Genomic DNA, 14058 nt, shown 5'->3' with positions numbered 1-14058 from the left:
AAAAAATCGTCTAAATATTTTTTATGCATTAGGTATAAGAACTACTTGACTCAAATTTTCATGCAATACCAAAGTTTGTTTTTGAATAAGTTATTTGTTGAATAAAAAGCAATAAAATATTACTTTAATTTACTTTCGTTATAATAGACTAACAATGCATGTTAAAATATAATAATTTTTCTACTAATATAAATTAAGGTCGTAGAAAAAGTATAGTATTCCATTCGCGTGTAATGGCGGATACTCACTCTGATGAATTACGACAACAAACTTCATCATCGTAATGTAGTGGAGTAATAGCCATCATTACATGCTCGTTGAATAATATAAAATATATTTATGTTACTATCTATTATTTAGTATTGATTGTCGTTTGTTTAGCCAAATTTAGCTCAGAGCGAAATGTTCAGAATATAATTCAATTATAGGATTTTTTAAGTATTTAATAAAGGTTCAACGCAATATAACTAAAAAATAATTTATATTTTCGTTTATTTATCTTATTTAGAATATTCAAGAATTTTACAAAAAGAAAGATGAATTTTATGTCTTCTTTAATAGTTGCGCTAATCGATCTCCTTCTCTGAAACCTGTTTCAATAGCTCCATGGACGGTTGAGAAGTGGTCTGTACTTGTAGCTTCTCCAGCAAAAAATAAAACAGGTTTATTATCCTTTTTGGAGATAACTGGTCTAGCTAAATCTTCAGCCGTTGCATTGTGTTTTTCTTGATCTATACTTTTGAAGACATAAGAACCACAAAAATGAGAATTACTGCTCCATTTTGACCTAAAATAAAAAGTGTTAAATATGCAGCACTCAGAACGAGATATTTTTTGTTAATGTACTACTAACTGAAGTATACCTTTTTCCTTATAGAACACTACCTTACTTGTTGATACAAGTCTAATGAATCATTATGCTCGCTGACATGAAATTAATGAATCGATATTATAAATGTAATATTTGGTTGGGATTAACTTTTTTTAAAATTTGGAAAATTAAATAAAAATTCTATTCAATACAGCTAGCAACCATGAGTCCGCAAAATTTGAGTAAATGGTAGTGGAGCCCAAACGGGGTTTGTTGCAGTTACTCGAGCGTGTCAGATTATCACATGGGGAGAAACCTTGTACCCTGTAAATGTACCTCTAGGAAGTTTTAAAGATAACTGAATCGATTATTTTAGAATGGGTCAAATGACTAATCTTGACAAAATGAGTGCAAAAATTTTTTTTCTTAAACAAATTAACAAGATACGTTTTTAAATAATACATAACACTTTTGAAAATTACTCCAGGTAAGATTGTTAGATAGAATTTTCATTTTACATAAAGTGATTGTTTTTTAATGTAAACAGTGTATAAACTTGATTCTCTCAACAGTAGATATTTGTCACTTGACCCTTTCTGAAATAAACGATTCATTTAATTTTTTTTAATTGTGTAGCAATATTCACACCCTGTAGAATTGTACAGATTTGATATGAAACACTTCATTTATGTTTAAATGGTTGTTAATAATATAGTTTACTATTGATAAGAATGATTAAGGAATCCCCTACAAAACAGTAGAATAGACTACAGATATACCGACTTAATTACAAATATATATGATAAGGCAACAACAACTATCAAGCTAATGAAACAAACGGAGCCTATTAAAATAAACCGAGGAGTAAGACAAGGAGATACCATCTCGCCCAAGCTATTCAACCAAGCGCTAGAAGATGTATTCAAACAACTGCACTGGGATGGTTTGGGTATAAACATAAACGGGCAATATCTGAATCACTTACGATATGCTGATGATATTGTATTAATAGCAGAAAGAAGTGAAGAATTACAAAGAATGATGGAAGAACTAGATAGAGAATCGACAAAGATAGGACTGAAGATGCATTACAGTAAAACAAAAACCATGACCAATCAACAAGAAGAACTAGTAATCACAGTGGCACAAACAAGAATAGAACAAGTAAAAGAATATATATATCTAGGAAAAATCACTAGATTAAATAAAGAAAATCAGACCGAAGAAATAAAGAGAAGAATAAGGTTGGCCTGGGCATCATTCGGAAAACTGTCTTATATTCTAAAGAACAGAAAATACCCGCAATACCTAAAAACAAAAGTCTTCAATCAATGTATACTCCCTGTTTTAATATATGGCTCTCAGACATGGACGTTTACAAAAGAGAATATGAAAAAAATAGCAAAGACAGAAAGAGCCATGGAAAGACAAATGCTGAACATTAAATTATCAGACAGGAAAAGAAACGAATGGATCCGTAACAAAACAAAAGTGAAAGACGTCTCTACCCAAGTAGCAAAGCTTAAATGGAAGTTCGCCGGACACACCCTACGGCAGAAGGATGAAAGATGGACTAAGATGGTAATACATTGGAGACCATGGAACCACAAACGAAAAAGGGGAAGGCCACAGATGCGATGGTCAGATGACCTGAAGAAACACACTGGGTCAAAATGGATGCAAATTGCCCAAGATAGAGAGGCATGGAAGAAGGAAGAGGAGGCCTATATCCAAGGATGGATGTTTAGGGCTGATTAGATAGAAGAATGATTAATATGGCGAAATGTTTAATTATAGTATTTATACAGGGTTGGTTGAAACCCGGAATGAGTATTTTCTGAGTTTTCTTAATTGGAAAATACATGGTATTTAGGTATTTAATTCAAATGATATTTTATGGCACTCTTTTATTTCTAAAGCAATCCCTATAAGTTTCTGCTTTAATTTGTGAGGTATTTGTAATTCTTTAAGCCAAACACTACTTGCAACAAAACTTACGTGTAAAATTTTATAAGGTTGATCATGAAAATATTTAATCAAAAATAATTTAGCGAAAATAAAAACATAATCTGGATTGATTCGTAATTTATTAGTATTGGTTGAAATAACAAAATAACTACGTATACAGAGTGTCCAGAAACTCTACCGACAAACGAAGACAGGAGATCCCGCAGATAGTTTTAAGACATTTTAACCCAATTTATCTAGTCCCAAAATGCTTCCTAAGGGAGCTATAGCTCTTTGAAAATGGCGTCTTGTAATTAGTTTTTCTTAAATATCTCCAGAACGCTTCTATTTTGAAAAATGAAAATTGTTGCGAATATTTACCTTCCAGAGATGAATCGATTCCATCTACTGCGAATTTATAGTACCGGTCATTGGCGTCCGTTTTGGGAGGGCAACGGTTATTTTATCGCATAACTTTTATACCTTTAATTATTAAGCATTTTTGATACTGAATTATTAAATTGTAAGGTATTGTACTACTAAAATATACTTTTGCTTTAAGTCGGTAGGACACACCGTTTTCTAGAAAAATCGTTTTGAAAATATTTCGTTTTTTGAATTTTCAAAAAAAAAAAATAAAAAAACTAATTATATTAACGAAAGCTGGTACGTTTATTTATATTCCAGAGATGAATCGATTTTATTAATTGCGAATTTCTAGTACCGGTCATATGCGTCAGTTTTGGGTAGGTTAACGGGTATTTTATCGCATAACTTTTTTGTCTTTAATTTTTGACTCTAGTTCACTAAATTATGAGGTAGTCTAGTACTAAAAGTTACTCCTGCTATAATTTGGTAAAATGCACCGTTTTCTTTTGATTTTATTTTAATTAAAAGAACAAAAAAAATTTCAAATTGATTTTTCTAGAAAACGGTATGTCCTACCGACTTAAATCAAGAGTAACTTTAAGTACTAGAATACCACACAAGTACTCATAATTTAATAATGCACTATCAAAAATGCTTAAAAGTTAAAGACAAAAAAGTTACGCGATAAAATAACCGTTGCCCTAACCAGAACGGACGCCATGACCGGTAATAAAAATTCCATATAAAATGACCAAAAGTTTAATGATACTTACCTTAAAATTTCATCTGCATCACAGATATTATAAAGTTTACCCAAAAACTTCCGCAGTAGGAACATACACAAAGCAATAACATCTTCGTCACTCATATATTCTACTTCTGCCGCCATTTTGCCAACAACCCATCCCAATAGGGTATTTGGTTGACTATCAATTACGTAAAATCCAAATACGTCCTCTAACCAAGATTTACCATTTTCGTCAACTGGTCCAGACACTGGAAGTTCATTTGTTAGATTTAAACGATCTTGTTTCGACCATAACAAACTAAAACCTTTGGTATGATCTGGCCACCTATAATAATAAAATATATCAAAAATGAGAAACCATTTTCAATTTCGTTGCAACACGAGATTACAGCCGCATCATTATTTTAGTCCAACTAGAGAGTGCAGCAAGCACCTCTACCGGTTTCGAAACTTATTAGTCTCTCATCAGGAGGCACATATGCCTCCTAATGAGAGACTAATGAGTTTCGAGGCTTAATAAATTAGTTAAAAGTTATTATTATGAAAGTCATAAAGTGACTAAATCAAAGTTTAAAGCTCCCTACAAGATCCTAAAGAAATTGTTGTCATAATTTTATTACTAAGCTGTTATTTTTAAGTAATAGTAATGAGTGCCAGCACGTATTAGGCCGCCGTCTATGGTGAGTGCGAGAGAGATGCCATTCCGGCAGCCACATTGGGGCTACACACACTCACATTTACAGCCGCGTAAATACTTTAATTTTAATTAAAAATAACAGATTAGTAATAAATTAATGACACAAATTTCTTCAGGATAATGTAGGAGGGCTTTAAAGTTTAACCTTTGATTTAGTCACTTTCTGACTTTAATAATAATAGTTTTAACCGAGTTATTAAGTCTTAAAAATAGCCATTTTCGCGTTTTTCAAATATTAAATTGCTTATAACTCGAAAACCATCAACTTTAAAGAAAAATTACAAGAAACCTTTTTTGTCCAGGATGGTCTAAAAACCTAAAAAAAAATTATCCAGACCAAAAATAATAATTTTTGCAACTTGATTAAAAAAAATTGTTAAAAAAATTGGGACCACTTTTCTCGTGGGCGACTTCTTGTGCCTTATTCTGGGGTGTGTTACAAATGTGATTAGGTAAAAAAATTCTCATGGGAATATTTTTTCCAACGAACCCGCCGTTTTCGCTTTGTCTAGTTATATTTTCTTTAAATTATTGTTGCCTGCAATTATAACCAGCTAAATCATTTTATTTAAAATTTATATTCTATATTAAATTACTTACCACTTAGTAGGGAATTTAATCAAAATCTTATTTACAACACCCAACGAAATATGATCTATACAGTTAACTTTATAGGGTGGAAGTTCAGGTACGAACCAACTCTTATGGAATTTCTTTAAAACTCCCACAGATGTCGTGATTAATATATGATCCGCTGTATACGAACTTCCATCGGAGCAATAAACCGTGTGTTTATTTTCATTGGAAGTATTTTCATCCCAGACTATTTTGTTAACCTCTTTATTGAGCAAAATTTTATCCTCGATTGCAAGTGTTTTCGTTGGGTCTGGTATTTTCTCCTAAAATGTAAACATTTTGATCTGTTATGATTGTAAACAAAAAAGTTGATATATTCTACACATGAATTAATGTAAAAACATTGTAGTATCTACAGTAGATGATACTTAAAATTAGTTAGGTATTCCTCACTTTGCCACAATCTTAAAACAGTTCCAAAACTATTTTTTGGTGTGATTACTTAGTTTTGGAAGCGAGAAAAGCACATTTCTTTTGACGTTTGTACATTCATATCTAAGGGTAACATTTACGTCTGCCTTTCTGTGAAAAAATCATTAATGTTGCTTAAAAGTCTTTTAAATCTTTTGAATTTTTTTAAAAAATCTTCAGGTTTTTGAATGCGCTACAATGTTTCTGAGGGATAGATGATGACATAACTTTGAATGTATACATCCGATGTCGCTTTGTTTTTAAATCAATCATACAATCTAAAAAAATAATTTTTTGCATAAACAACGTTTTTTATCCATTTTAGGGGAAAATAGTTCGAGTAAAAGTTGTAGATCCTAAAAAGTTCTTTAATTTGTAAGTTCCTACATTTAAATACAGAAATAACTCGACGGAGATAATAATTGCAAAAAACGCTATTTTGCAGTAAATTATGTTTTATAATAGTATATTGTGCAACGAGCATTTAATGATGGGCATTATGAAGCGAGTATGAGGGATACGAAACCAGTCGCCTAGCGGCGAGTTTCGTATAGAGTACGAGCTTCATAATGATAATTAAATGCAAGTTGTATACACGATTTTTTCTACGATCATTCACAACAAAAAATATATTCAAATTTTTTAATTTTATATCGCAAATAAATTAAGAAGTTTGTCAGTTTGTTTACATATTAGGTTTGTTCTAGCATCAGTTCCAAACGGATAGCACTGGTGACTGTATTATGTTCTCCCACTGACCAACTGTTTGCTGACGGTTTCTGACTAGTTTGACTGTTTGCTAGAACAAACCTATTGAGAACTGTCAAAGCGTTTGTATTTGACTCGCCATTGGTCACTGCGCGTGCACCACCTTCATCGCGAATGCCATTGGTTAAACATCTGTATCGTTATGAGGTAGTGAAATCATACTTGATATATTTATTATACTATGCGAATAGAAAAATAATGTTATACCTACTGTTTTATCAGTTAATAACTATTTTTATCAATAATGACATAAAACAGAACTAACAAAACTGTTACAAACAGTTTGCTAGTTATTCAATTATCATGGAGATTTATTTGTTTATTATGGAGAAAGATTATTTAAACAACCGTACGTGCTCAAAAAATCACTGTTCGACAATAAGGAGATTGCCATGGGCTTTTTAATGCTTTAATTTTAATATGTATAGGTAGTGCTAGTCAAAAGTCCGTACCCTACCTTGTATCTTTTGAAAGGTTACACTTATAATAGTGAAATTTGGAGGGAGAAAATAAACGGACGTAGGCTTCTTAACTAGTCATGACAGGTGACGTAATAGTGACAGATGACTTTACAGCGCCACTTTGACAGATAATTTTAAATGGGACCTTATGGCAAGTGATACCTCATTTGAAAGGTATTAAAAATAGCTATTCAGTCGTACTAATTTTGTTTGGGTTTAAGCTCATTTTGATGAATAAATAAAATAAATATTAAATTGTAGTTTCGCATTTAATTAATAAAAATTCAAAATTCTGCCTATGGTTACTTGTTAAAAAGGTTGACGTTGACGTAAAAACTGTTAGAAAATTGAAGAACGTCAACTTTTTTAACAAAAAAAAAATAGGCGGACATTTGAATTTTTATTAATTATATGCGAAACTACAATATTATATTTATTTAATTTATTCACCAAAATCAAAATCAACTTAAACCCAAAAAAATTAGTATGACTGAATAAGTATTTTGAGTACCTTTCAAACGAGTTATCACTTGCCATTAGGTACCATTTAAAATTATCTGTCACAATGGCGCTGTAAAGTCATCTGTCACTATTACGTCACCCGTCATGACTAGTTAAGAAGCCTACGTACGTTTATTTCCTCCCTCCAAATTTCACTGTAATAAGTATAACCGTTCAAAAAATACGAGGGGGGTACGGACTTTTGACTAGCACTGTAAAATAGTTTCAACGTTTTCTCAAAATATTACCAAAAAAGACGTTTGAAAAAGAGAAACTTTTTAACATTTAAAGATTTAGAATAACTTTGAGACTTTTAATGTTACGCGCTTGTAAATAGGCTCACGAAAAGAATATAAAAAAACAAAATTTAAAAAAAAAACAACCTTGTATGGTCAATGGGAACCAAGATGATAATATTTTTGTTCTCTTTTCTTTAATCTAATTTTACATACTGCATATACGGATAAGAAGTAAATCGATATAATCCGTTGACATGATTGTACTCGTAAAATACCGACTGCCGAAACTCCGATTTCCTTTTTAGAATGGAACTTCAAATTGGAGCGTGCTGAAAAAAATTGCAATATCTCGGTATCTATATGATACACGGAAGCTTGTTTTTTTAATTGCTGTAGCTCGATAAAATATCAAGAAATGTGCTTTTTTTTTCTCTTCCAATAAATTTGGAAAGGCCCGGAAAGTAAATTAATTAATTTTTTCTATAAATAGGTTGAATTTTGCTGTATTTGAGAAATAATTAAATTTTATAGATTAATAATATAATATTTATATTATTTATTTAAAAGATCGCCAAGTACAGATATCTGGAAATTCAAATACGAAGACAATGGAGAATGCAAAGTACCCAGACGATACCTCTTATCATCTCTACCACTGGAGTCGTTCCGAAGAACCTCCTCGAATGCATGAAAAAGCTGGGTCTGAATGATCATCTTAACAAGATCATGCAGAAAGCTGTACTACTCGCAACGGCCAGATGTGTACGAAAATTTTTGGGAGATACACCAGGGGCGGCCCGTCTGGGTAGGCAAGGTAGGCGCCGCCTACCCTTTTCAAATTTAGTACAATAATATAAATTATTAATATAAATTACTTATTTCAAAATTGTAATTTATAAATGTTGACACAATATCTACAATAAAATAGCAAAAATTATCCAAATTATTTTTAAAAATATCCAAAAAATTTTCTCCGTAGTTATAATTATTGTACGCTCCTTGTAGTATCAGTAGTACTGTATAGATTCTATATTCTCCTTGGTCAGGCACTCGGGAACGTAGCCTGAAATAGAACGACGCCAACACCGAATTGACGTGCGATCTCTCTCTGTTTACGCGAGCAGTCCTGCTGCAGGTCTGCTCGTAGCGACCGTATTCTACGATTTTGAACGGGCGGATAGGCACAGAGTCTTATAGCCGGACCTACAAAATTTTATCAGTTGCTTCTCTTGATAATTGTTTTTTGATTTTGGCTGTTATTAGTAGGTTAAATATTGAATAAAACTAGGTAGGATAATTTAAATTTGTTTATGAAAACTGAATAATGTGTTATTAGATTATATAGATAATTAAAAATTTAAAGCGAGGTTAATTGTTAACTTATCAATTTATTCGAATAGTAAATTATTATTTGATACATAAATAAAATAAGTAATATTTGACGTTGTTGAAACGTAGGTGTGTTAGTTTTATTGGTGGAAAAACTTTAGTCATCGAATATGAATATTTTAAACGATGTAATATGCAGTTTGATCGAGACGCCTTTTTCAAGGCGCCAAAATCAAGAAAGATTAGTAATTATTTCATTGGGCCGGCCTTTAGAAAATTTAACAATTTTATCCACAGATAAGACAAAAGACAATCAACCATTTTCGAGATCGTTTAAAACAATATGGTATGAAAATCATAAATGGCTGAGCGGAAGTTATTTTAAAAATTCACTTTTCTGTTGGTCTTGTCTGTTGCTCTCAAATTTGAAGCGAAATGTTTGGGTGAGTCAGGGATATCCAGATTTGAAAGATTTATCAGCTAGTGTAAAAAACATGAATCTTCGAAAGAACATTTAAACAATTGCTTAGATTTAAAACGGTTAGAAAAAAATAAACAAACTACTGACAGTGCTTTCGCTGGACCTATTTCTCTATCTAATAAGATATATAATGAAGAAGTTGAAAAAGATTGAAAAAGTTGAAGAAATTGATGTTACAATTCTTTTAGCAAAACAAGAACTCACATTTCGCGGTCGTGATGAGAGCCATAATTCTTCAAACATGGGTAATTTTAAAGAAATTTTTAATTTAGTAGTTAAACGCGATCAGGAAATCCAGGATCATGTTAAAAAATAGAAGGGGTGTTCACGGGTTTGTCAAAAACAATACAAAATGATTTAATAGATTGTCTTGCCGATTACGTAAAAAATGAAATTTCAACAGAAATTAATGAAAGTCAATTTTTTTCTATAATAACTGACGATACTACTGATATAACCGAAAAATCACAGTGTACTTTAACAATCCGTTTTGTTAACAAAGTTGGTCAGGTAACAGAAAGATTTTTAGGGTTTTTTGATGTTAGCGATAATAGATTTGCAGACGCTCTATATAGTTTAATTTCAAACGTGCTTGAGCCATATGATTACAAAAATAAATTAATTGCTCAATTTTACGATGGTGCAAGTGTAATGGCTGGCTTTTTAAACGAATTACAATCAAAAATTAAAGTAGATGCTCCAAAAGCAATTTTTACACATTGTTGCGCTCATAGATTACATTTAGTATTGCAAGACGGCTCAAAATGTATTACAAACTGTAGGATATTTTTTGTCGCCTACCCGAAGTATATGTGTAGCCTACCCGCATACTGAGGTCACGAGTCGCCACTGAGATACACCTGCATTCCAAGTCACCTAGAGGGTTCGAAAACACGGAAAGAGCCCCACCAGAGCTCAATCCTTTTGATACCGTAGGTACCTGGGATAAGTAAATTTTCCCCTTAGACGGAGTGTGAGCCATATGGCTAAATCTGGGTAAATATAAATAATAATAATGATTAATTCTTCGCGTAAAATACAAAAATATTTATTTTAAAACCATTTCTTCAGAGAGTGTAAAACATTTTTAAAATATAAGTCACATTTGACAAATTTGGAGTATTAATTTATAATTAATATTACATATGTTTATATAACTAATATACATTAGTTTTATTAAAATTTAGATATTTCTTTTGAAATAATTTAAAAATTCAATAAATTGTTGGTGGCTGTTTGTTTAAAAATGAAATTTCTTTATTATTACCTTGGGACATAGTCATCTCTATATCCAAGTATCTGATTCTTAGTTACCGACAATTCAGTATTTTTATTTAGTTTTGAGGAAAATTGCCAACGTATCCTGGCATAATAATTTAATTATCTTAATTTCAAATTCTAACCATCACGTCATAATCTACAATCAAACGAAATTTACAACATGAATAGGAAACTTAAATTTGAAAATTAGAAAAATTACCTAAATTTTACATTAAGAAATTTTGTATTCAAAATATTTTACTCATATCAGCTATAATTATTTACAGAGTCAGGCATATATGCAAGTGTGCATATGCATATGCATTTGCATATTTTTGTAATTTCTTTTGAATTTGGCATATATGTACTAGTATATTTAAAAATAAAGTGCGTATACTAGGCTTTCAAAATGAATTTATTTGTTGATTCATGGTTCAAATTCCTTCGTACCTGATATTTTCAAAATAATATTATTATTATCTTAATCCCTTAACATTTTCGAAATAGGTACCTGAAAATAGAAAGTAAAAATTACCGAAAAATAAAATAGTCAAACTTTCATACATAAAATCAAACTCTAATTTCTTTCTCGTACCCTTCAGCTACAGGATATAAGTTTATTTTTGATTGAAGCAGTTAAACTAATAAAAAAATTTGAACATCTTGCAAAATTGTTAAGAGTCAAATTGGCAAAGACATTTAAAAAAAATGTAATTCAGTCAATGATAAAAATACTGGTATCATTTTTCTAAGTTGCAAATGTTTTAAGTGGGTTGTTTGGTGAAACACTAAATTTGGAGGCTGAAGTTTTAAATAATTTTAAAAATAAGCTCATATAACTTCGGTGTATGTAGAACGAAGCTTTTCTATTGTGCGCTATTAACCGGCAGAATCACGCAAAAAATGGAAAACATAAGTAATACATTGCGAAGTAAAGAGAGATAAAACTAGTGGAGCTGGAAATTATCGGTATAAACGTATAAATTAACATTACATTACATAGTTTCCTACCTTTAGACGTCTGTGACGGGATATAGAATTCTCCTGTCACAGTGAGTGACAGTTGTCATATTCCTTCCATATATCTAGAGGTGGGAAACTATGTAATGTAATGTTAATTTATACGTTTACACCGATAATTTTCACCTCCACTAGTTTCATCTCTCTTTACTTCGTATGTATTAAGTTTTCCATCTTTTGCGTGATTCTGCCGGTTATTAGCGCGCTCATCACTGTATACAAACATATGATTACAGATAGGCAGCATACATTTTTGTTAGAAAATTTTGAAAAATACATATGATCAGATATGGTTTTCTAAATGAATTACCATGTATATATATTTATCTAATTAAAGTAATTGCTTAAAAGTTTTGTTTTATTTTATAATATCAAGCGTAAAACTAATATTTTATAAAATTATTATATTTAAACGTTTATGATGTGCATATTTTGTTTAAATAAATGCTTACACATGCATATTTGACACAAATAATATATGCATATACATGCATATTTGACATAAATAAATGCATATACGTGCATATTTGACACAAATAATATGAATATATATGCTCATATATCTTACTTTTCAGCCTGCATATTTGCCTGACTTTGATTATTTAATTAAATGTTTAAAATTATACCCGTCAACACCATAAAATAATTATAAAGTCGCTGTTCGAACAAATTCGTGCACCGTTTGGTATCCTAGTTTTCCAATGAAGCAGAAATGATTATAAATATTCAGGAAGTAAGGAATTAAATATATAATATATAGTATTCTTTCCATAAATGTTTGCTCATACGTTTTATTTCAATGGTTTTTGGCAGGTATTTCGTAGAAAACTCTAGGAATTTAATCAGCTCAATAACCGCAATTGTATTATTTAGAAAAAAATAACATTCATCACAAAAGCCAAGATTAAACACGAATTTTGGATTACTATTTATTTTATCAATCTGAATCTCACAAAACTGTAGTTGCAACTACACAACGCCATATAAAAAACTTGTCTAGATAAACTTTCTTTACTTTCTCTCTCAATAATAATAATTACAGATTTAACCACAAAAGCTTTGCACCACCAAAAAGCATGCTAATGTATTTTTTTACATCACGGAAAAAATAATGTTATTATTAGCAGCAAGATATGGCCGTCCTACTACGCCGACGACGCCATAATAACAGCCGAAAATGAAGATGACCTACAAAGATTAATTAAAAAATTCAACCAAAAAGGCACGGCGTTCATATACAACATGGTGATCTCAACAGAGATAACTAAATCGATAGTAATATCAGTGGAACCGAGACTATGTATGTTGGTCGTAAATAACAAAATAATAGAAAAAGTGATGGAAACGGAGTACTTGGGAATAAAAATGTGAAGCTACGGAAAAGTGGAAGAAGAAGTACAAAAACAAGTGAACATTGCGAACAGAGCAGCAGGATGTCTTAACAACACAATCTGGAGAAACAAATACCTCACAATGCAAACAAAATCCAAGATATATAAATCAACAATAAGACCGATAATGACGTATACAGCTGAAACAAGAGCAGATACGGCGAAAACACAAAGACTGCTGGAAACAGCAGAAATGAAAGTCTTACGGAAAATAACAAACCAAACTCTAAGAGACAGAGTAAGAAGTGAGGTAATACGAACGAGATGTGGTATAGAAGAAATAAACATGTGGACCAAAAGAAGAAAAATAGAATGAAATCAACACGTAGAAAGAATGACAAAAAATAGAATAATACGAATAGCAAGAGACAAATCACCAAATGGAAGAAGATCCTTGGAACGACAGAGTAAAAGATGGTCAGACAATTGCAATTGAGGCTAAAAACCGAAGTAAAGCAGGCATTAAGCCTATTTCTAAAGTAGGAAGAAGAAGAAGAAGAAGAAGAAGAAAAAGAAGAAGAAGAAAAAGAAGAAGAAGAAGATATAGCCGTTACATAGAGTTTTTAAAAGTTTAACCATTTTATACATTTTTACAATTACATTAATATAAAAAGTAAAATCATGATTGCCTCAATTTCCAGCGAAACACGTATCTAATGATGTGTCACAAATGGTCAATTTCCAATTTAGAATCAAAGCTTTGGTGCTGGAAGGGAGTTGACAAATGTCAGATATCTGTTTATCTATATCGATAAAAGAAACCCCATTTAGATTAAAAACCGACATGTTTCAGCATTTCCACAAAATTTAATTAATGTTGCCAAAATGTCAGGGTTGACCCTTTCGAGTTTACAACTCTGTACTTCAAATGATTGTACGTATTTAGAAATTTGCTAAAAGGATTGTCATGTCACTGGACGGAACTCCCCTATATTATTTTGTGATAAACAAAGTGTATAACGTTTTTTTAAATACATTACAATAAATAA

The 14058-nt window shown here is 31.1% G+C and overlaps 1 protein-coding gene across 1 annotated transcript in view; it reads right to left on the bottom strand.

Annotated features, from left to right (window-relative positions):
* Positions 1–14058, bottom strand: part of LOC126883763 (uncharacterized) — a 256685-nt gene that overhangs the window by 128013 nt on the left and 114614 nt on the right. Inside the window, exons 5-7 of the mRNA XM_050649427.1 lie at positions 5173–5471; positions 3901–4200; positions 546–787 (exon numbers count right to left, since the gene is read on the bottom strand). Of these exons, the coding sequence (XP_050505384.1) occupies positions 546–787; positions 3901–4200; positions 5173–5471 (841 nt within the window). The remainder of the gene's footprint in view (positions 1–545; positions 788–3900; positions 4201–5172; positions 5472–14058) is intronic.

Source organism: Diabrotica virgifera, chromosome 4 (genome assembly GCF_917563875.1).
Source record: "Diabrotica virgifera virgifera chromosome 4, PGI_DIABVI_V3a".
Taxonomy (NCBI): Eukaryota; Metazoa; Arthropoda; class Insecta; order Coleoptera; family Chrysomelidae; genus Diabrotica; species Diabrotica virgifera.
Note: the sequence above shows the minus strand (reverse complement) of the source record. Positions and strands in the feature narration are given on the sequence as shown.